The 22,249-nt window shown below is 30.9% G+C and overlaps 1 protein-coding gene and 1 long non-coding RNA gene across 5 annotated transcripts in view; one reads left to right on the forward strand and one right to left on the reverse strand.

Moving 5' to 3' along the window:
- Window positions 1-14,972, reverse strand: part of LOC143062741 (endoplasmic reticulum transmembrane helix translocase-like) — a 31,462-nt gene extending 16,490 nt beyond the window's left edge. For 3 of the 4 annotated variants that reach the window (XM_076234504.1, XM_076234506.1, XM_076234507.1), the window contains exons 1-13: window positions 14,660-14,972; window positions 11,606-11,695; window positions 10,532-10,719; window positions 9,463-9,691; window positions 8,147-8,216; window positions 7,548-7,654; window positions 6,620-6,749; window positions 5,959-6,141; window positions 5,411-5,548; window positions 4,597-4,717; window positions 3,417-3,568; window positions 2,667-2,842; window positions 1,901-2,011 (exon numbers count right to left, since the gene is read on the reverse strand). In XM_076234504.1, coding sequence (XP_076090619.1) covers window positions 1,901-2,011; window positions 2,667-2,842; window positions 3,417-3,568; window positions 4,597-4,717; window positions 5,411-5,548; window positions 5,959-6,141; window positions 6,620-6,749; window positions 7,548-7,654; window positions 8,147-8,216; window positions 9,463-9,691; window positions 10,532-10,719; window positions 11,606-11,695; window positions 14,660-14,917 — 1,953 coding nt within the window. In that variant the 5' untranslated portion in view covers window positions 14,918-14,972. The remainder of the gene's footprint in view (window positions 1-1,900; window positions 2,012-2,666; window positions 2,843-3,416; window positions 3,569-4,596; window positions 4,718-5,410; window positions 5,549-5,958; window positions 6,142-6,619; window positions 6,750-7,547; window positions 7,655-8,146; window positions 8,217-9,462; window positions 9,692-10,531; window positions 10,720-11,605; window positions 11,696-14,659) is intronic. The other variant, XM_076234503.1, reaches the window with a different exon arrangement.
- LOC143062742 (uncharacterized) lies at window positions 14,879-20,450 on the forward strand. Its single transcript, XR_012974833.1, has 2 exons — window positions 14,879-15,195; window positions 16,816-20,450. It is a non-coding gene; the product is annotated as an uncharacterized LOC143062742 (long non-coding RNA).
- Window positions 20,451-22,249: the final 1,799 nt, after the last annotated feature.

A 22,249-nucleotide genomic window follows, 5' to 3' on the forward strand; every position in this document is an offset into this window, starting at 1 on the left:
ATGGCCAAGGATGGTTGTAATGGCCCTGAGGCAACGCCGAGGGCCATTACAACTGTCCGAGGCCATTATTAATATCAAGGGCATGTTACAGGGCCAATATGAAAAAGTCCATATATTGATACTTTTATTAACCAACTATAAAGGCAACTTCATTCAAGAACAGTCTTCGTGTCTCGGATCCAAAATTATACAGCTGTCCACAAACTACAACAGGACCAATACAGAAAAGCCCGTTTCATAAAATTTTTATTAAATGGTTTTATTCTTCGATTAAACAAAGAGTAAAAAACTTACCGTGAAGAAGATACGGGAATTTCATAGCTGAACTTCAACTTGTCTTTTCGCATTCAATTTCGCATGGAATTTTAGTCAACATTGTGACTGTCAGATGTAATTTCTGATTTCTCATCCAAGTACTTAATTTTATGCTATTAAAATTCATTTCATCTAGCAAATAAAAAGTAGCTGGGAAGAATTAATCAGACAGTAAAGTCTGCATTCTGAGGATTGAACAACGGAAATGAAACAGTGATAATAATCGACAATCGTTCTCGAAAAAGGCTGTGAAATATTTCCGTTTCAAGTCGTTACAAAACAATGTTAATGAACATCATTTATTAAACTTATTTTTATGATATTAAGTTTAAAAAAGAATAAAAAAAATGTCACACTTATTTACAGAAATAAACGACATTTTGTTTTAATCGATGTCCCGTTTCAACTGTTCATAATGCATGACTGTGATTTCGTAATGCACGGGTGTGGTTTCGTAATGCATGACTGAGATTTCGTAATGCATGACTGAGATCTCGTAATGACTGGCTGTAGCAATTTCTCCGTTCATAATGACCAGATGTCGAAATTTTCCTTTTATAAAGCATGGGCATTTCTATACATATTGTAGTAAGTTGGTTAATAATTTGGCATAAAAATTAGAAAGATCATCTCATAAGCAACAAGTGTACTAAGTTTCAAGTTGATTGGACTTCAGCTTCATCAAAAACTACCTTGACCAAAAACTTTAACCTGGACGGACGAACGGAACCACAGATGGACGGACGGACGAACGGAGGCACAGACCAGAAAACATAATGCCCCTCTACTATCGTAGGTGGGGCATAAAAATAAATGTGAGTAATCATAACAACCAGTGATATTGTTTGCCTCAAATTACAGCCGAAATTCGGCCTTTTCCCCTAGAGAAAATTCCCAATTACTAAAAAAAATGGCTTAAAATTCCTCCCAAAAAATTTTACATTTTCCCAAAACAGTGATGGCATTGGTAGTAATGTTTGTAAATACCGTATTCATGTTATTATTTTGATATTAGAAAGCACTTTTGAGATCCAGTTTTCTGATCAGAATCATCATGGGGTTTGTAACACAAGTGGTTTTCAATGCATTAAGTACCATCATTGTTTTGGTTTCTTTCCCCTCTCCGAAAAGAACCTTTCAGGTTGAAAATGTCTGACAACCAAAATATACATGACAAAATAGTGCAAAAAAGGTCAGCAAAAAATCGGAGATGTCTTTAGAATAAAAAATACAAATTTCCCAATTTCAATAAAAAATATGCATTTTTCCCAATAAAAAACGGTAGAGGTAGTTTTGAAAAAAGACAACAATATCACTGACAACACTTACATGTAAACATACTAACCACTTCATTTCAGTGGCTAAGATTTTGGAAACAATATTTACTTCATTTTTTTAAATGTAGATTGTAATTCTTCTACAAATGTTCTTGCATTTGTTTTAGGTTCTTATAAATCATCAAGAAAACTAAATAGAAATTCATCATTTTCAGGTACGACAGAGCATGATAGTAATAAATATCATATTCATATGTTTAAGTTAATTTGACTGCAACTTTTCAAAAATAGCTGGAAGCCTTATTCACCTGTTGATGAGACAAAACTCCAAGTTTCTTATATCCCAAAGCAAGAACTCTGGCCCCTCTTCTTGACATCTCTAAGTACACTTCTTCATAGTCAGCTGGACAATTCTTGAACTACAATATAGTAAAGTCAACAGGTACTTTTTAACAAGGGTGCACACACTGCAATGTCTTGCCTGATTTACTGATCATGATTGCATTCTATATTGAAAGTCTTGAAGATTATTTTTTTAATACTTCGAACACAAAAACTTATCAAACAATATCAAAGAATTATAAAAATGAGGTCAAAGTCAAAAGAACCTTGTTAAACAGATATGTGCACCTAATAATTTTTCATACACCAAATGAAGTTGCTAAACATATTGGTATCCAATCATAAGAATAAAAAAAACTAAAAGTAATAAAAATTTTGTCCTGATCAGATAAACTCTGCCAGATGGACATGTAAACCCAGCAAGCTTTCCATTCACCAATATAATTCACTTATTGCTTACAGAATTTGAGAAATGGACCAAAACAAAATTAACAATGACCAACAAGCCTTGAATTAACATAAAGGTCAGATGAATCCTGCCACATAGATATATATGTAAATCTTGCAAGCATTCCATACATCAAATATGATTAGCCTTTTGCTATCAGTATCTGAAAACCATACAGATCAATATGAACTTAATTCTTCTTAATATCACTCAATTCTAATTTTTACGCCATCAATGCATTGTTTTAAATTATCATAACAAATGTTTGAAAACAAACTATTTACCATTGACTGCAGTGTTTCTGGAGCTCCTTTTACAACTCCTAAATATTCTGTTTCACTACTGCCTGCTGGAGTGTGTCCTGCTATTACAGACATTCTTTTTAAAGCACTGGCAAAGTGAAATCTTTGGTAGATCTTCAAACCATGTGTCTTCTTCTTCTGAGGAACAACAGTCTCTCCTAACAAAATATCAAAATATTTGTTACTTAACAGGTACTTGGTAAACATTTAGCTTTTAACAAAAAGTCTATAAATAGTGCAATTATGTGTTCAGTAGTTGTTTTCGGTTGATTTCTGTCACAATTTTTTTACCATAAATCAGCCTTTTGATTTCTGGTTTGAATAATTTCACATTAAGTCATGACAGGGCCTTTTAGCTAGCTTACTATACAGTATGTTTTTGGTTTTTTTAAGGCCGTAAGTTGACCTATAGCTGCTTACATCCAGGTCTCCAGTATATGGTTGTCTCAATTACTTATTGTTATATGTATAATGTCAAATACATGTAAAAATGTATGGTATAAAATATAATTATATGGTGGAAACATTTATCTTTATCTTCAAAATCCATGAACATTTGTATCAGGAGAATAATAATGAATTTATACCTTGTATTCTTAATTCTAAATTCAGGTAAATTTAACCTTGGAATCAGTTAATCAATTACCAAAGTAGTTGCAAAGCTAAAAGCTTTAAAAATATTAATGATTCCATTTAATTTAAAATTCTTAGAAAAAGACATAAAAAACTCACCTTTTGTCAAGTTCCATTCAACAGATTTGAGCGTGGCTTTCTCCAAAGGATCACCGACTAGTTCATCATCCAGTACCAGCAAACTATGACAGGTAGCCATTACATGAATTGTTTCTAACGGTGCTTCACTGGCAGGCATTATCTCTGTCCCACTGTAAATATAAGTAATAAACCTGTCATTAGCTGACACATACATGATTGTTAATCTGATACATAAATATAGATTCCTACGCTGCAACAAGTTACAATATTTCTCCACTAGAGACAGTTAAATAATTTGATTATATCAAATCGAGAGGCCTGCTGAGCTTTTTTAATAATTAAACTTTAACTGTTAAGAGTGGAGAAATATCTTAATACACGAGTTATAGTATTGGAATCTGTTTCTCCATTATTTTTTTCTTCTTTCTCAAAGATTTTCAGAAAACTCTTTATATGTGACGTCATCAGGCATGATGCCCTTTAAACATGACGTCACAAGAGAAAATTCAGAAAAAAACTAAGAAATTTTGACGTCATAATCAAATTTCTACTTATAATTTTCCGAGAACAGATATTTCACTAGTGAGGAGATATATTTTATCACATTACTTGTGAAAATAGCACTAAAATTAGAAAAGTTTTGTTCCACTATTTATTTCATTATGGAGATGCATAGATTTTTATATAATTATGTCAAAACTTTTGCAGAATTAATTAATTTATTTTATATGCATTATTATACTGGTGATACCATGTTTTTCTTGATTTCAAAGGTATAGATTAACCCAGAATTTAATATTCAATGAAATTCAAATTATCTATATTTGTGTATGCAAATTTTGTCAAAACCCATTACACAGATGCCCCATCAGCACTACTATTTTCTATGTTCAGTGGAACGTGAAAATGGGGTAAAACTCTAATTTGGCATTAAAATTAGAAAGATCATATCAAAGGGAACATGTGTAACAAGTGTCAAGTTGATTGGACTTCAACTTCATCAAAATCTACCTCAACCAAAAACTTTAACTTGACAGACAGTTGGACGAACAGACCAGAAAACATAATGCCCATAAATGGGTCATAGAAACAAGGGTAGTTGTTCCTAGGCTTCTAGTAGGTTCAGTATTGATAATGTATTGTCACTCTTGTATCTCTATACTTGTACTAGCATGAGGTAGGTGTATTGTTGACTTACTTGATACCAGCAACACCTTCCACAACTAAATTATCTGCTGTCAGTGTTCCTGTTTTGTCAAAGCAACATATATCAACTTTTCCTGCAAATGGTATCCTGAAAGGCTCTGTACAGAATATATCTGAGAAAACAATATATAAAATCATACACAACAAAGTCAGTATAATGTCAATAATGATTTGAAATTAGAAAAATAATCTGCAATTCATTTCATTATATGAATGCAGGATTCCCTTTTTTATCAAAAAATCAAATATAGTAATATGGAGACACACCATTTAAATATTAACCAAATCACCTATAATTTCTATAACGATTTTGAAACAAAAATAAAACAGGCTTTATAAAGAATTAATAGTTGTTTACAAATTAAGAACAGAAGTTTTTTACAGCTTTCTCACTACTGCACCTGTATTTATCCAAGACACCACAAGAAAGAAGATTCTCTGAAAGCTATCTCCTTTAAACAGATGTTCTTCTTTTGCATGGTGTTTGAAATATCATCACATCAGTCTGATATAGAAAATTGTAATACACATAAAATTCACTTATACTGTAAACCAACTTATTTTCGCAGATACTTTATTTCGCGTTTACTACTTACTAACACTTTTCGCGGCGATTTAATTTCGCGATTTTCAACTTTGCTTGATCATGTTGATGTAGTTAATTAGGTAAAGATCCAAATTGTACATATTCGCGACCATTTATATTCGTGTTATTTTTGTACTCGCAAATGTCACGAAAATAAATGGCTCGCGAAAATTAGTTGGTTTACAGTATTTAATAATAAATATATAATAGATAGACTTACATAACTTTGTTAATGCCAGTAAACTTGTATTGACAGCTAATGATAATTCTATTGGTAATTCAGGGGGGACAACTGATGTCAGAATTAATGTGCATTCTAAAAATAACTTGTAGCGATTTCTCTTTGGATCCTCTGAACCTGTAAAAACAAGAAATAACACATGACAAGCCTTCCCTTTATCATCTCAGGTCTTAACTAAATCAAACTAAACTGTAGATGACGACAAAAGTGTTCAAACTGAAGATTATTTTGAAATGATTTAAAAAAAATCTGCTATAGGATAGCTTATAAAACAAAAAGAAAACTATATTTTTTATCATAAAAACAGCGTTAAAAAGTCCAACATATTACAAAAAGTCTTGATTTTATATACCCCTGCCTCATATATAATATCTTCTTATATATTTTTCTTGTTTTAAACATAAACAACTGATTTATTTTTCTTGTTTAAAACATAAACAACTTATTTCTTTTTCTTGTTTAAAACATAAACAACTTATTTCTTTTTCTTGTTTTAAACATAATCAAGATATACATATCTTATTTACCTTTGATCCAAACATAAGATGCTGCAGAGATGGCAAAAATGAGCAGAAACAGAATAAATGCAAAAGTCTCTAAACTGTTAGCTGTAACTCGTTTCACACCAAATAATATAGTTCTCAGTAGTCTCCCTTGAGATGTGCTAAAACTGTGGCGAATAACATAGGCAATACATCCATTATCACTAGCTACAAGAATAAGTAAAAAAAAATACTACATATAATACTGTTTACATAGTGCATGATTCATAATTACCATATTTGTAGTACATGATGGGGTGAATGTGTAGGATGTCTATTTTAGAAGATTGTTTGTTCCTTTCAGATCATATAATGGTTTTAGTGTGTTTATATAACATTTCATGGCTTACAAGTCAAACAAAACAAGATTTGGCTTAATACACCTTATAGCTATTCCCATCTGACCCGAGAATATGTCCCGCTTGAACTATTGACGTCATACAACAATCACTTTTCAATTGTGGCGTCAGATATTTTGTATTATGACGTCAAAATTTTATGGGAACTTGTGTGATGTCAGGTTATGGCGCACAAATAGTTAAAAGGTGTATAAGAACCAGTTAAATTCTAGCATCAAATGAAAATACTTAAGTTTGAGATTTATAAAAACAATAACCCTCCCCTTTTGTTTTTGATGTATATTTACCTTTCAGACCTGCCCCTGTTTTACTTGGTGGTGTATGTTGTACAACTTTAGTGCCACCATACAGTACATGAAGTTTTCCATCAAGTTCCATATCTAATATATGGTCCCTGTCTATATGTTCTACTGATTCCTAAAATTAATTAAAAATAAATGCTGAGACAAAGATCCATGTTTATAAAACCTGTATCACTGGTAAATTTTGAAGTAATAATAATGCATACTGGTTAATAAAAATAGAATAGCAATATCTTTAATCAAATTCCACTCAAGGTAACCTTGTCATTTGAAGCAAAATCAGTGTTATTTTATTAATTTCTAATCTATATCATGATAACTGAGTTGAGTCGAAATTCTTGTTGACTTATCATGACCCTTGTGAACTCACCTGTCAAATAACAACCTACATAATTAGCAATGACTTGAGTTGGAAGATGATAAATTTTAATCTATTTAACAACTCATAAATTGCATCATAGATCTTTTCCTGAAAACTAAACATAAACTAAGGTCACATAGCTTGCAAAACCTTACAATTGACCTTTTTTAAAGCTTTTTTATGTCAGCACTAGCTGTCAAAATCATGTTCATGGATTTGACTCAAATTCTCATATTTGATTTATAACAATGTAAACATTTATCCAAATCATTAAAAGCCTAGGTAAACAATCTAGAGGGATATAAAGTTTAAGCCCTTTTCAGAACTTGAACCTTTCTGTTGTATTCAATGTGCTCACTGGCCAAAAAAGGCTCATACTGTTAATTGCAGCTAAATTTTCAAATTTTGATAACTATCTAATTAAATACAGTTACAGCCAATTTGGTATCATCTGTTTTGACTATTTTATTTGTAATGCTTTAAAAAAAATATTTAAAGCTGTGATTTTCTTTTGCTGCTGTTGCAAAGAAATTATTATTCTTATAAATGTACCTTCATTACAGGCACTGATTCTCCAGTCAACATGGCTTCATCTACTATACATGGTCCTCGTAGCAACAGCATGTCACATGGTATCACATGATCATCTTGTGATCGACCTTTAGATAAAAACAAAGAGAAACAACATTGTTAAATCCTTTCTACAGAGAGACACATATTTGCTTAAATAAATACATAAAATCAAAAGAGAATGTGTCTATGGGACACAGCTGCTGCCCCTGCTTGAAATAACATTATAAAGGGATAAAACTCAAGAACAGTAAAAGTGTGCAACCAAAATTTGTAATTGATCTGTGGTTTGTGCATAAGTCTCATAACATTTAATTCATGTAAACTAAGAGTTTCTTCCCTGAGAATATTAAAGTTTAATCAACCATTTTCTTCATACAAAAATGCCTGTAACAGCTAAGATATGACAGTTGAAATCCATTTGTTTGATGTGTTTGAGATTTTGATTTTGCAATTTGCTCATGGACTTTTCTTATAGAATATGCCTCAGAGTTCAGTATTTTTGTTATTTTACTTTTTTTTAATCTGCCTAAGAGTTCGGTATTTTTGTTATTTCACTTTTTACCCATATTGATTCCTACCTATTGATACAATATCTCCAGGCAATAACTCATCACTCAGAATAGGTCTCCATTTTCTGTTTCTATACACCTGTAATGGTACATGACACAAATCTGATTAAAGGATGATTAATAATAATACTTTATTCCAAAAGCAAGTACAGCTTATAAAATATACATTCAATTTTTGACAAATTATTTATACATGCACCATATTACATAAACAGACATATAATAATAAAATGTTAACTACATTTAAATATATTTAATCACTCTTGTACAATAAAATTTCAAGTATACGGCAGAGTATAAGATTCATAAAATTATTAAAAGTTTGTCCGCTAATATTTTAAAAAGTATTTACCAAGATTGTTCAGTTCTTAAATATTTTGTACAGATAACAATTGGATCAATTTATAAGTAGAGTAAGCATACATCTACACATCCAACCTCTAGAAAAATGAGAGATTTAAAACTTGAAAATTTCATAAATTTCTAAATAACTCTATAAACAAGAATGTGTCCCAAGTACATGGATGCCCCAAACGCACTATCATTTTCTATGTTCAGTGGACCTTGAAAATGGGATAAAATCTCTAATTTTGCATTAAAATTAGAAAGACCATATCATAGGGAACATGTTTACTAAGTTTCAAGTTGATTGGACTTCAACTTCATTAAAAACTACCTCGACCAAAAACTTTAACCTGAAGCGGGATGATCAAACGGAGGGACGGACAAACGTAAGGACGAACGAACGGACGGATGCACAGACCAGAAAAGACAATGCCCATAAGTGGGGCATAAAAATGTATATTGATGTCATATTTTTTTTATGTAAAAGCAAAGATATTTAACCCTCCACATTCTGTAAGGAGCCTATATATATACATGTTTGTATATTTCAATGGTTGCCATTTGTTGTTGTATAAAAATGTATCAAATATGTTTATTGTTTTGTACCTAAATCATGACATTATTGGGATTAAAATTAAATCAATATTTTTTTTATCATTTTCTTACAACAGGTCTTATCAATCATAACTCATTAAGAAATAACTGCAATATTTGATATTTTATCAAAAATGTGGTGCACACTGAATAACCTAGCCGGCCTGTGTAGCATTTTTTATGTTATTTTGAATAGGCTGAAAAAATTATTAATGCACACCAGTCATTTCTTGTAATTTTTCTAATTCTAAATTATTTTGAAAGAAGTAAATCATGAAAAAATGTTCATGATAACACAACATTATGCCTATGAGCTGATAGACAAAAACCTTTCAGCCAATTAGAAGATGCTTATCATCCAAAATCAATTTATTTTCAGTTGTTACCTGTAAAAGATAGGGTTTACTGCCCATTTTTCTGATTTCTGACATGTTTCTTAACTGTTGTTGAACAAGTGTGGCTTCAAATGCAATCAGCATGAACAGGGTGAACACACTGTAGTACCAATACTCGTCTAAGCACCAGAGACCAACACAGAAAACTTGGAACACAAAAAAGGGAGCTGTAGCTCTTTCCTTAAATAACTCCATAAACTTAGGCAGATCCATTTCCATTCTGTAAACAAAACATGAGGTTATTTTACTAAAGCTTATGCATTTGTTTAATTTACTCAATATATCCTTGAACATAAATCTGTAGGTTGACTTTTAAAATCATCTGACAAACATTAAAGACTAAAAATTACATTAATTTTGATCAATTTCAGAAATACAAGATCAATTAAAACTTCCCTGTTGACAAAGATCTTGCATGCTCAGCAAACTAGACATGCTAGATGTAAACAAGAGCCATAACTCTTACAAAAGTATGTTAAACAAGAAATATATGCATATTTAATCTTTAAATTATAAATCATTTGCATAAATTTGTGGCATGTGAATCAAATAGCCCCTTTTCAAACAAAAGTGAAAAGTTTTTTTATAAGTAAAATCTTGCACACTCAAGACCATTTTCAATTAAATAAGTAGGTCTGACAGCTGGAAAGAAACACAAATTCAATCTGTATTTCATCATTTTTTTCATCCACATTCAAATATTAATGAATATATTTTTCCAAATGTAGTCTCAATCATCATGGAATTCAGGAAAATGAAAGTTGTAAATCAATACTGTGATCAATAAAGTATATAATGAAACAAACATGCAATTGAATTACTTTAGATTTGGGTGGGATTTTTTATTCAAATTTTAATCGAATGAGGGAGTATTGCACTTTTGTGGATATTTAAAATTCCTTGTTTTGACAAAATCTGCATACAAGGTTTTTAATATCAAATCATGATTACACGAAGTATAAATCCTAGTTCACCCTACCCATTTAATCAGAGAAAAATTGGTACAGGTACCTAACAAATGAAAAGAATCATCAGTACTCTTTAAAAAAATAACACTAACTTATTTTGACCATAAAACTTTTCTGCCTGTTTAATTTCCTCCTCTTCCAGGTATCCTTTAGAGTCCATATAGTATCCAATAGACTTATCATCAGGGAAGGGTATTGATAGAAACTGCTTCTTCTCTTCTCTGTCATAAATATAACGTGTTTTCTGGAAGTTGAACCAAAGTTCATGTGGCGTGGTTGTCTGATAAAAAAAGAAACAAGAGACATTTTAAACATGTTTGTTTAACCCCGGCGCATTTTAGCACCTGTCCCAAGTCAAAAGCTTCTGGCCTTTGTTAGTCTTTTTTTTTCAATTTTAGTTTCTTGTGTATAATTTGGAGTTTAGTATGACGTTCATTATCACTGAAATCGTATAGATATTTGTTAAGGGGCCAGCTGAAGGACGCCTCCGGGTGCGGGAGTTTCTAGCTGCATTGAAGACCTATTGGTGACCTTTGGCTGTTGTCTGTTCTATTGTCGGGTTGTTGTCTCTTTTGACACATTCCCCATTTCCATTCTCAATCTTATTATAACACTACAGTTCTACTTGTTCAATGCAATTAATATAAAATTAACCTGCCTCAAGATAATGAATTGTGTGAAGAAACTGGTTTTGGTTGCATATAAATGGTCCCATGTTAGAAAAGTATCATTGTAATATAAATGATAAAAAGGCAAACTAAATTTGATTTTGTTTTAGAACAATTCAAAAATGTTTAATAAGGTACATTTTTAAATCTTATCATGCAGTGTTTCAACCTGCCAAATATAAAATGTTGACCCACCCTTGGCACCCTTCTACCATTCATGACAGGTATATATGTGAAAAATAAAATATTTTACAAGTCAATAGTGTTTATCCATAATTAATGCACCCACTAATCATTTGTGAATTTCTGAATTCAAAGTAGCAAAGATCTTTGAGTGATGAATTGTTTTCTAGTGTGATTTTTCTGTTATAATTTCTGAGTGCTAGACCTAAATACACCTATACACAGATATATGAATTAATTTTGGTAGACTTCAAAAGTTCAAATGGGCTTTAACTGTAAGTGATACATGTAATAATACATAATAAGTAGACATACTATTTCTTTGTGTAATTTAACAAATTCTGTTGAGCCATTATTTGTTGTTGGTACAACTTTTAGCCATGCAGCATCATCAGGGTGTTTTACCTGAAAAATAAATATTTTTATCTACAAAAAGGAAAAATCTGATTTGTGACTCTTTTCCTAAATCATTGTACATGTAAATCAAATGTGTGACTTTTACAAAAATGTTTCATCCCAACCAAATTTGTGTCTTTTTTTCCTGGGATCTGTTTTTCAGTAACTTTAAAATCAATATTGTTTAATAGAAACAGTGAAACCTGCCCAAACCAAACACACACAGGACTTTGCATTTTGTTCGGTTTTCACAGGTGTTTGGATTGTAGAGGTAAACGGAAGTCTACACCAAAAAAACGTTGCCACTTACTGACAAGGGATAATAGGTGACACAATAGACGACAATTAATTTTCGTTTTGATTTAGGTGTAAATGTAAAAATATAAGTTAGTAGACACATGTAGATGAAAATATTGCTACATTTTTGTTTATAAAAAAATCAAACGTCACTCCGTCAATTACGCTCGTGTGAAACTATAAATTGTTCAATGCTGTCCGACGTGGAGCGATTTTGTTTTTTAAATTTATTTTCTCATACGTTAATTCACTGACCAATTCAGATTCCCAGTCACTGTCAAATGACGATTACGTAGTTTAGTCAAGATCATCATAGTACACATGAGTTCTAGGACTAAACTGGCCACCCGCTGACTGATACTTCGCCGCAAGATAAGAGTGAAACAACAGCAGAGGTCCAGTTTATTCTCGAACTTTATCGTTTTTAAATAGCTAATGGAAATCTTCAGGAGCATTTGAATTATATATATATATATGGCCTCTAAAGGGAATCCGGCATCCCGTAAACGAGATTCATAAACCATTGACCTTGTTGTGTTGCTTGACTTATTTATCCAGTGAAAGGCTTTAAAACTATTATTTTATTAAACAGTTTAGCTACAGAATGGCAGTTACACTTTTGTGATTGTTATAATTTGATTAACGTGCATTTAATTGATCTAAGGGAAAGTTCCTTTCTTGTCATTTTCGGCGATGGGGAAAGCTGACCAGTTTCTTTACAAAAAAAATATTGTTTGATCACTGAATACATGGACACAAACATGCTAATTAATTTGTAATAACAACTCACCAGTTGATTTAACCTCACATACCCTCGGGGATACTCTGAGTTTGTTTAATTAAATCACGCAAATAATGGAAATAATTTTCTGTTTTGATTGCTAGCAATCGATTTTGACAGGTAATTTTTAAATACATATTTACTAACAAGCCTTCAAAAAGCTTTCGGAATTCGGTGTTGACAGGATTTGGTTTTTTCAGGTTAGGTTAACGTTTATTGATAGTGAAATTTTGTGGGACTTTGAGAATTATTTGGTTTTAACTGAAATTCGGTTTACCCAGGTTCCACTGTATTTTTTGTTTAATTAAACAATTTATAAAGTAAAAAATAATGAAAAAGTAGAGCTTTTATCGGGTAATTAATATTTAATAATTTTATAAAAGTACAGTTATTAAAATCAAAAGATTTGTCCAAGTATGTCCAAGCTGATATATAATATAACAGAAATAATTTGAATATTATGGAACAAAATAAAAGAGATCAAACATTTATCTAAATTAATTAGCAGTAATCAAAATTTTAAAACTATTTAATCTTATATAATCTTTTGAATGATTATGTTGTTTTTGTGTCAGGAATTATAATATTTAACACCTGTCAAAACTTGACATCATTATTTAATTGCTACACATCTATACTTAATCCTTAATTACCCATCTTAATTCCCCATGAAGGATGTCACACCTTTACTTTGAATAATCAATTTTGAAGAGAAAAGTTAAAAGAATAAATGAAATAAATATAAAAACATCTCCAATATACAATGATATACATAAAAGAAGAAAAAACGATTTTTTTTTTTATAAATTTTGAAAACCATCTATAGTTGTGTATAATCCGCACCCATTGTACAAACTACATATTTAAGGTAAAAAGTGTGGACTATACACGACCAAATACAGTATTTACATGTTAGTGATTAACTTTAGTGTAGCTTTAAAATATAATACTAAATGATCCAGGGCTTAATTATGTTGTTAAAATTATCAGAACCAACATCTGTGTTGAAAGGATGACGGTCATGTCAGGTAATGAATTTGTACTGAATCTGGGATAATGACATGAAAAATGATTCCAAAATCACTTGTTTAAGTATACGTATCATACCTCTATCTTCATCCAAAAAATCCCTTCTTTACATGTAAGTATTATTATTTTAATGACCCCACTTACAATGTATTTCAACCCCCCCCCTTTTTACATGTACAGGTACATTATTCCAGCAAGTCCCCTGACTGATGATGAACATGACAAATAACATGAATAAATTGTGTTCATGGTGTTAATCATGTTAATTTTCCAGATACTTAATAAAATTTAACATTATTCCATGCTTTCCATTCATTATTTAAGAAATGGATCCCTGTAACATATTTTAATTGTTAATTTTTAAAATGTGACTTTTTAATGTTTTGTCGACATTAATATTGCATTGCATCATTTCCATGTAATTGATGTATACAAGGATTTGTATAGTTACTATACAAATCCTCAAGTGATGTATACATGATAGAAAAGTGGAAATTTGCCTGTCCAAAATGGATGTGCAGTTCTCTGCTTCTGGAGTCTACTGAAGACCTTGAATATAAAAAATCAAGCCTCAATTTGTTCATATTTCATTTTTGTCTCCAGTTTCACTACGTACCACCCTTTATTTTCTCAAAGTTGGACAGTTTTCACAGTGACCATTCAAGTTCAACTATGGAATCTGACATGATCTGAGCTCTGACGTCCCACGGCTCAAGCTTGTCTTACTCTGGCATAACAGCTGTTGGAAATCAGAGTAAACTCAGACTACTGTAAAATGTACAACATATGGCATACCTTTTACATATGTGTCATGCTTTTAAGTTTATCAACTTATACGAGTGCAGAAACCTAAGGGGTTCTTTTACCTTAGAACATGTAAGACTACATCTGACATCAACGGACCAAACACAAAAAAGTGACACCAAGATTTGCAACAAGCCGATGATTGCGAGGACGATCAAACCGGCTTCAAAATAACTCTCAAGACCGTATATAAATATCCAAGAATACAGCCATATAGCATAAAGAATAACAAATGGTCCTATATAGCCATGTAAAAACAATGGACGAATATTGTGGCATGAAATGCTCTGTATTTCGTCGTTGATCGCCGCCGTGGACATTTTGCAAAAAAAACTTCTTCAGGGTAAAATGTAAACTTTAATTTCTTCCTATTTTGATTAAGGATAAATCACTTTGCTGATCAGAAAAATTAATTCGAAAGCCGCTACCGTCAATGAAAATAGTCCCTTGACACGTTAACAAATTTATAAACTGATTCCAAACTTGTATTTACTACTGTTTGATATCTTTCATAGGTACGAAGTTGTACCAGATAACAGACACAGAACCAGTAGATTTACGTGACATTTCCTAGTATCCAGAGGTGACGCAATATCAGGTGAGGTGAGTAGTTAAATATACACAAAAAATTAGGATATTAGATATTTGTATTTCATCTTTTACTCTTATAAATATATCTCTTTTATATTTTAATCATTATTACTGATACAAGTACGTATCCGTGTAACTATTTGTGGGTACATGTATGTGTCTAGAAATCAGATCACACAGTGCACAACAGCACAATGGCATTGATGAATGGTGGTTCCACATCCAAAAGCATGTTAAATCACCCTCTCAGAATTATATTCCTTTTATTAAAAAATATTTTTATTGATCACTTTTAATAGAAGACTATCCAATTTCAGTTAAAAGTATGAATACAGAATGATATTTATTTGGCCATGCCCTGCCCCTAGTCCAGATAATTATTTCTGGGAGGCCTTCCAATTTTGGTATTTTGTAATAGAAATTAAATGGTTGAAAGAAAAAAACATGTCAAAACAAGCACTGTTGAATAAAGTTGGACTGATTCCCTTGTAGTAACCAGCAAAAAAAAAAGCTGTGAAGTAAAAGGATATTGCCTACGTAGGCATACCTGCCCTATTAGGCTAATATTTTTCAACACTGTGCTTGCCTTTGCAGAAAATCATATGCATGAGCTTTGCAAAGAATTAATACAATAGCAAAATGCCAAATATAAAATTAAACAGTCAGGGGACTTACATGTACGAGAATATTAAAGTGTAAATTTGAAGTTTTGTCTTACAAATGTAAATTGTAGTTTTACCAAAATTTTAAACATATATAGGTTTATATTATCATGATTATCATGATTACATCTTATTAGTAAAATTGTAAGAAAAAAAAATTCTTTTAAATAGCAAGGTGTATGCCTTTGATGCAACCATTTAGCTGTAAATTCTATATTAGTTGAACAAATTTCTCTGTTTGAAAAGGGGGTGTTGAAATTAGTGTGGGTCATTAAAATAAAAAGAAGTGATTCTTTGGATGAAAATAGAGGTACATGTATGGTACTTAAACAAGCGATTTCATGTCATTATCCCACAAACCTGAAACATAAATTATAATAAATTTATTATCATGATTATGCATAATTTTATATGGAATAAAATGTGTGTATAATTTATTTTTTATTGAAGATTATTAAAAGCAATGAAAAAGATCAAATTAAAGTTAATTATTTGAATTGAATGATTTACTGTTGAGTTCCTATTTAATTATGAAAAAAAGAAAAAGAAAAAAAATACAAATTACATGACATAATATGTTCGCTTTTTTCTATCGGTATAATCAGTGACACAATACACATGATACATGCAATATAATCACTACTATTCTAACGAGGTAAAATTTTTTTACATATTGACGAGAATATATGTAAATATTAATTCATTTTATCAGTATATTAAAAAAAAACACTTATACACCCTTATAACATGTATAAGGATTATCATGATTACCCCAGACTGACATTCAGATATTACCGCAACATTTGATATATATATATGTTTGATGAAATATGACAAACAGTGTCCATATTACATGTGGGTGAGAGAGCTTATGTTATGATGCACATAACATGATAAGTGAATATATTAAAAGATCTAACAATACTTGTGCAACTTCCATGATTTAAAACTTATTCTTTTTTCAGGTCGTTGAGAAGAAGAGAGAGCTCTATTAAAAATCATTGTCTAAAGACACAAGAAAAGTTCAATATTTTTTTTAAATTTAACTATACAACAATGTGCAGTTTACATTATGTTCATTATTCCAAATTGCCAAAATTGACTATTAGTTTCTCAAGGAAATTCTCTGTTGTCAGCACAGTTGTTAGTTGAAATTCAAAAACAACTTTAAAAAACTTACCAGTAGTTTCAAAAACTATTATACCTGGATAAAGACAGGAAGAAAATGCCATCAAAAATGGATCAAAATACACCACCTAGAGCAGATTTTAGCAGCAGTGGTACAAGTCTAGATGGGAAAGACAAGTTTAAGATTAGTTTTCCTCCACAGTTTGGAACACCCCTTGGAAATACACAGGCAATAAAGAGTGAAAACATCACAGAGCAAAGCAAGAGAATACCATGGAGCACCATCCCATTCTTAACTGTTATGAAACCAATACAGTTTCCAAAAGATGAATTTAAAGGGGATATAACATCTAACGTTCAGAAAGCAATGGGATCTAGTCCATCGCAGTGGACAACCATGACAACTAAAACAAAAACTAAAGTCAAAAGGAAAGAGTTAAATATGTTCTCACCATCTTCATGGTGAAAACAATCAACATTCGATACAGCATGTACAGTTTGTTAATTTGATTTTTTAAGTCTACCTCATAAATGTCATATTTAAATTATTCTGTTTTAAAAACAGTTTTCATGGTTTTTGGGTAATCATATGTACATGTATGTGTGTGTGTGAATGTACAAGTGTTCATAATTTTTTTTTAATGCTTTCAGATACATGGATACTAGTGCATTTTTTTTTTGGTATCCAATTTTCTTTTTGAGTTTAGAATTATTATTTTACTGTAAGGACAAAATGAAGGAGGAACAGTTATTTGTTAAAATATAACATGTGTATACATGGTATAAGGCAGCAAGCACCAATTGGATTAAAATGATAAATTGGTTTTTGTAAATTTTTTTCCTAATTTTTTATTAACTTCGAATTCATTCATTTTGATCATGATTGCTTTTTTTAGATATGATCAGAAGAAAATTATTGCAAGAAATCCAAATCGTCTACAAATCAATTATTTTATCAAATTTGTGCTGAATATTATATTAAGGAATAAGAATAAAGAAAATGTACTACATCATATGCATATACATCATGTACATGTTTTACAACATGTATCATAAACTCTCTAATTTTAGTATCTAAATTGTGTTAACATGCCAAACAAATTTTCAGAGAGCTTATTTATTTATGCATGTCAGGTTGTTATCAATTTTTTTCAATTGCTTCTTTTTAAGCATGCAATTTTGTTGTACATGTATAGTGGACATGTTTGATAGTATACCCATTTTTTGCCTTTTAAATTCAAAAATGGAAAAAAAAGATTAATTTATTAAATAAAATGAATTTATTTATCAAAACAAAATACTGTTAAATGTCAGTCATGGTCAGTATAAATGATTTTGAATTTTGTCTTTCCTATTTCATAATTCATAATTTGTTTACTCTTTGAAATTTTCTGTATTTATGTAGATGTTTTTATGCCCCTGCAGTAGCTGAGGGAGCATCAAGGTTTACCCTTGTCCATTTGTATGATTGTCCATTAGTACCTCTCAAAATTGATTTCAGTGTCCCTTGACCAATGTTATAAAACCTATACACAAAGCTCATGATCATTACCATTATTACCATAGAACACATAATAAGTTTATATTACAATGTACATGTATAGGTGGCATCACTTTTACAGTTACTGAATTAATTGCAGAATTCTCTAAATTAGTTTGCCTAAACCAAATGTTATCATAGTTATCATGGTTATCAAACTTATATACAATGCTAATATTAAAACAAACTCAGGTCTAGTTCACATTTGGGTTCTTCACTTTGACTGCTTGAGTTGTCTCTCTTTTTAATGTTCTATGTAAGAGGGGCCATCATCTGTGTCCCATGGACACATTCTCCTTTTTTTTAACATACATTATACATGTAATTTTAAATAATATCTATTGGACATATATATTTATTTTTCAATGGATGTAAATCATTTGTAAATGGTAAATTGTAAAATTATGAAAATTTTATCAGATTTTAAAAGTGTACATGGTCATGATGGTACATGTATAATAATATTTCCTTATGTTGTTCATACATGTATGTGTATAAGTTTATTATGAACATGATGAATGAGCTGTCTTTATCATGTTTATTGTAAATGTAGTCACCTAGTTAAATTTTCATGTAAATACTATGGTCAAACCATTTTTACATTCATAAAGCATTTGTTATGATATACATAATATTTATTCACTGGTTGTATACAATGACACATATTTTATTATGATAAACGTATATCAAATATACGTTATAATTTGTAACATGGTGTAGTCTTTGACTGATATTTAAAATTCTACTCTTGGTACAATAATGAAAAATTCTAAATCTATTATGCACTTGATCTGAAGATACATGTGCATTCATAATATTGATCTGATCTGTGTGCCTGTCCCTCCCATATCTGGTATTTTGTTAACGGTAGTTTGTGGTCACATCAAATTTAAACTTAATATTTGAACACACATATTCATTACGAAGCAATTGTTTAGTAAATAAATGACAAATTAAGGTTTCTATCCATTTATGGTATGCAAATTCCAAAAATCACTTATTAAATTCATGCTGTATTACTTATGGTTTACAGATTTTATAAGATGAGACCCAGCAGTATTGTTTCTACTTCTGTACTGTTTAATATTGTGATGTTTTCAGTTCATGTCCTAATGCATTTTAAGATCAGCATGTGTAAACATTTAAACTTATTATGAAACAGAAAATTATGGAAATCATAGAGCTTGTTTGCACAATATTTGTGTGGTCTTGATATGTGTTTTGTTGTTAAAAAAGGTATGTGATTCCTGTTATAAGTTCTTGAACATGATAATTATTTTTATGGTAACAGTAGGTGGGGTAGGAATAGTGGGTACCTCCCACAGTTTTCAACCTTTATCCTTTAAACTTATAAGATTGAACACATGTTTATGTGTTGCACTTACTATTAATGACATTCCCATTATAGCTCACCTTACTAAAATTGTAAGTAAACCTTTATTTGAAGTTTTTTTTCTTTAATTATGAAGTTTTGAAATTTTGTCAATTATTTTGAAAACTATAATGAAAAGTTATTCCCCTTTAATGATTTGTTTACTAAAAAATGGCCATTGTTGAAGATGCAGGTGAGCAACACAGACTCTTTAGAGCCTCAAATTCCAGACTGGGATAGCCATTTGATGTGTTGCTTCCTTATTTCTACTTTTATTTTGAAAGGCAGCATTATTTTACACTGAAACAACTTCAATTAATTTATCTACACAATTTTTTCTCAAAAGATCCATGCATAACAGGAACTTCTTGTCTTATTTTGCATACATATTTTTTATTTATTCACCATGTTCACTGTAAAAAGTAATGTTTTTGATTGTTGTGATTATGTGTATATTTGTACTTGTACATATAATGTGCATTTGTAAATGTGTTCATTCAACTGTGATCATGTTCATGATAATATATGGAAATTATTTTCATAAAAAAGATAACACAATATCGATGTCTTCTGTTTTCTTGCCATGGTTGAAAATAATGATTTTGATTGTTTGCCAATATCAGAAACATTTGTTACATCAACATGATCAAAGTGGCTACTTACATGTATACAACCACAAAACTTATTTTCAAAAGTTCAAAAACATAAAAATAAACCTAATTAGATATTTAGTGGAAGGGCAGACTGAAAAATTTCAGAAGTTGATGACTTATAATCTTAAATATCACACACAACAGAAGATTTTTTTGCCCCTGCCGTAGCAGAGGTGCATTAAGTTTTACCCTTGTTCATCTGTACGTCCCAATGTTGGTTTCATTTTTGTCGAGCCTGCATCTTTTGTTGCAGAAAGCTTCACAAAGAGATAGTGATCCGGCGGCGGCAGTGTTAGCTAACTTCTTAAAAGCTTTATATTTTAAAAGGTGGGAGACCTGGATGCTTCATACTTTGTATATAGATGCCTCATGTTACGAAGTTTCCTTCAGTCACATGTCCAATGTCCTTGACCTCATTTTCATGGTTCAGTGAATACTTGAAAAAAAAGTAAAGATTTTTTGTTATGTTAAATTCTCTCTGATTATAAGTAATGGGATAACTATATTTGGTATGTGCGTACCTTGCAAGGTCCTCATGCCCGTCAGACAGTTTTCATTTTACCTCGATCTCATTTCATGGATCAGTGAACAAGGTTAAGTTTTGGTGGTCAAGTCCATATCTCAGATACTATAAGCAATAAGTTTAGTATATTCAGTATATGGAAGGATTGTAAGGTGTACATGTCCAACTGGCAGGTGTCATCTGACCTTGACCTCATTTTCATGGTTCAGTGGTTATAGTTAAGTTTTTGTGTTTTGGTCTGTTTATCTTATACTATATGCAATAGGTCTACTATATTTGGTGTATGGAATAATTGTAAGGTATACATGTCTAGTTGGCAGGTGTCATCTGACCTTGACCTCATTTTCATGGTTCAGTGGTCAAAGTAGTTTTTATACAACCGCAAAAATTTAAATTTTTCGTCGTATATTGCGTTCACGTTGGTGTCGTCGTCGTCCGAATACTTTTAGTTTTCGCACTCTTAACTTTAGTAAAAGTGAATAGAAATCTATGAAATTTTAACACAAGGTTAATGACCACAAAAGGAAGGTTGGGATTGATTTTGGGAGTTTAGGTCCCAACATTTTAGGAATTAGGGGCCAAAAAGGGCCCAAATAAGCATTTTCTTGGTTTTCGCACTATAACTTTAGTTTAAGTAAATAGAAATCTATGAAATTTTGACACAAGGTTGGTTTATGACCACAAAAGGAAGGTTGGGATTGATTTTGGGAGTTTTGGTTTCAACAGTTTAGGAATTAGGGGCCAAATAAGCATTATTCTTGGTTTTCGCACAATAACTCTAGTAAAAGCAAATAGAAATCTATGAAATTTAAACACAAGGTTTATGACCATAAAAGGAGGGTTGGGTTTGATTTTGGGATTTTTGGTCCCAACAGTTTAGGAATAAGGGGCCCAAAGGGTCCAAAATTGAACTTTGTTTGATTTCATCAAAAATTAAATAATTGGGGTTCTTTGATATGCCGAATCTAACTGTGTATGTAGATTTTTAATTTTTGGTCCCGTTTTCAAATTGGTCTACATTAAGGTCCAAAGGGTCCAAAATTAAACTAAGTTTGATTTTAACAAAAATTGAATCCTTGGGGTTCTTTGATATGCTGAATCTAAAAATGTACTCAGATTTTTTATTATTGGCCCAGTTTTCAAGTTGGTCCAAATCGGGGTCCAAAATTAAACTTTGTTTGAT

Source organism: Mytilus galloprovincialis, chromosome 2 (genome assembly GCF_965363235.1).
Source record: "Mytilus galloprovincialis chromosome 2, xbMytGall1.hap1.1, whole genome shotgun sequence".
Lineage (NCBI taxonomy): Eukaryota > Metazoa > Mollusca > Bivalvia > Mytilida > Mytilidae > Mytilus > Mytilus galloprovincialis.